The sequence below is a fragment of the Pistacia vera genome, unplaced genomic scaffold (genome assembly GCF_008641045.1).
Source record: "Pistacia vera cultivar Batoury unplaced genomic scaffold, PisVer_v2 Contig1500, whole genome shotgun sequence".
Taxonomy (NCBI): Eukaryota; Viridiplantae; Streptophyta; class Magnoliopsida; order Sapindales; family Anacardiaceae; genus Pistacia; species Pistacia vera.
In genome coordinates, this window is record NW_022195578.1 from 180 (window position 1) to 1576 (window position 1397).

At 30.2% G+C, this 1397-nt stretch overlaps 1 protein-coding gene across 1 annotated transcript; it reads right to left on the minus strand.

The window, feature by feature from the left end:
- Positions 1-203: 203 nt before the first annotated feature.
- LOC116124224 (small acidic protein 1-like) lies at positions 204-433 on the minus strand. The gene has a single exon (XM_031409923.1). It carries the CDS (start codon positions 390-392, stop codon positions 204-206), a length of 189 nt encoding a protein of 62 aa, XP_031265783.1. The 5' UTR covers positions 393-433.
- Positions 434-1397: the final 964 nt, after the last annotated feature.

Genomic DNA, 1397 nt, shown 5'->3' on the forward strand with positions numbered 1-1397 from the left:
TAATAATATGATGCACTCATCAAATGATGGAAAAATTTGGAAAACATCCATATTCACCCCAATAAGCTTAATATAACTCAATATTCATCCTCATAGTCAATTACAATTATGATATACGGCAGGTTTCACATAGGAAAACGAAAGAAAACAAAAGCAAACCCTAAATCAGTGATCGAAAACGATGTCATTTGGGCGGGGTAGAATTAGTTAATGTCTGTATCATCGAAATCGTCCTCAAATTTATTGAAGAAGTCGGCGTCGACGAGCTTATTTTCCATGGAGATGACGCCCTCGCCGAAGATCTCGAGTGGATCGACGTCGTCCACGTCCATCGCCACCGTCGATCCTTGCTCATCCATGTCTCCGAAGAACTCCATCTGCATCGGCCTCATTGTTTCTTCACGAGAGTATCTGTTTCTCTTCACAGAAGAGGCGGAGGGGAAAGGAGAAATTAGGAGAATGAATGAAAATCAATAACGACACCGTATTTATCTATCTCACGGCTTTTATATACTTGAAAGTGTGGGTCCCACTAATTTCTAGAAATATAAACGACCAACCGTTTGTTACCGTTATTACGGAATAAAAGATTTTTTTATCTTGAATTTCTGGAAAAGACTAAAACTAAAATACGACTACCAACCCTCAATCCCTTAAATATAAATTATAGTATGAATTTGACTTTACATACATAGGGAATAAAATTTTATTTTTTATCTTAATTTTAATTAATAAATTATAAGTTTTTATATATTTTATTTATTAATTCCCTCTCTTGCCTTTTTCTTAAAATAAAGAATATCTTCATTAAATATAAAAAGCAAATTAGTGTTAAATAAAAATTTTGTTCTTTATATTTATAAATTAATGAAGATATTCTTTATTTATATAAAAGGTACTCTTTAAAAGAGTACCATTAGAAATGCTCTAAATTGTAAGGAACCAAATTAGAGGTCTCAAAAAAAAAAAAACAATCTAATGTGTATATCTCAAATTTATAGATTAAAGTAGAAATTTATTCTACCTAATATAGTAATATTTATATAATACTCTACTTTGAGATAAAATAAGATGATGAATATTTTCAAAAAATTTATTAAGGAATTAATGACTTTTTCTCACCCAAATAATGGTTTAATGGCACTTTTCTACTCACAAATTTTTAAAATACTAGTTTACAATCTAAATTTATATTTTGGTGACGAACAAAGAGTAAATTCAGTCATAAACTATTAGGACTTTTGAAGAGATAGGATCGATGAGTCTTTTGGTGATGAAATATTATATTTTGGTTTTTAGGATTGATCAGAATTTAATTTGGAAGGAGCGGTTGTGCAATCCTTAATCATTCGATTGTCGATGATTAATAAAGTTAACAAGAGTAGGTTTGAGAGGTT

Bases quoted from the DNA above. Each gene is read 5' to 3' on its own strand.
- LOC116124224 (XM_031409923.1), bottom strand. From the start codon at position 392: ATGAGGCCGATGCAGATGGAGTTCTTCGGAGACATGGATGAGCAAGGA.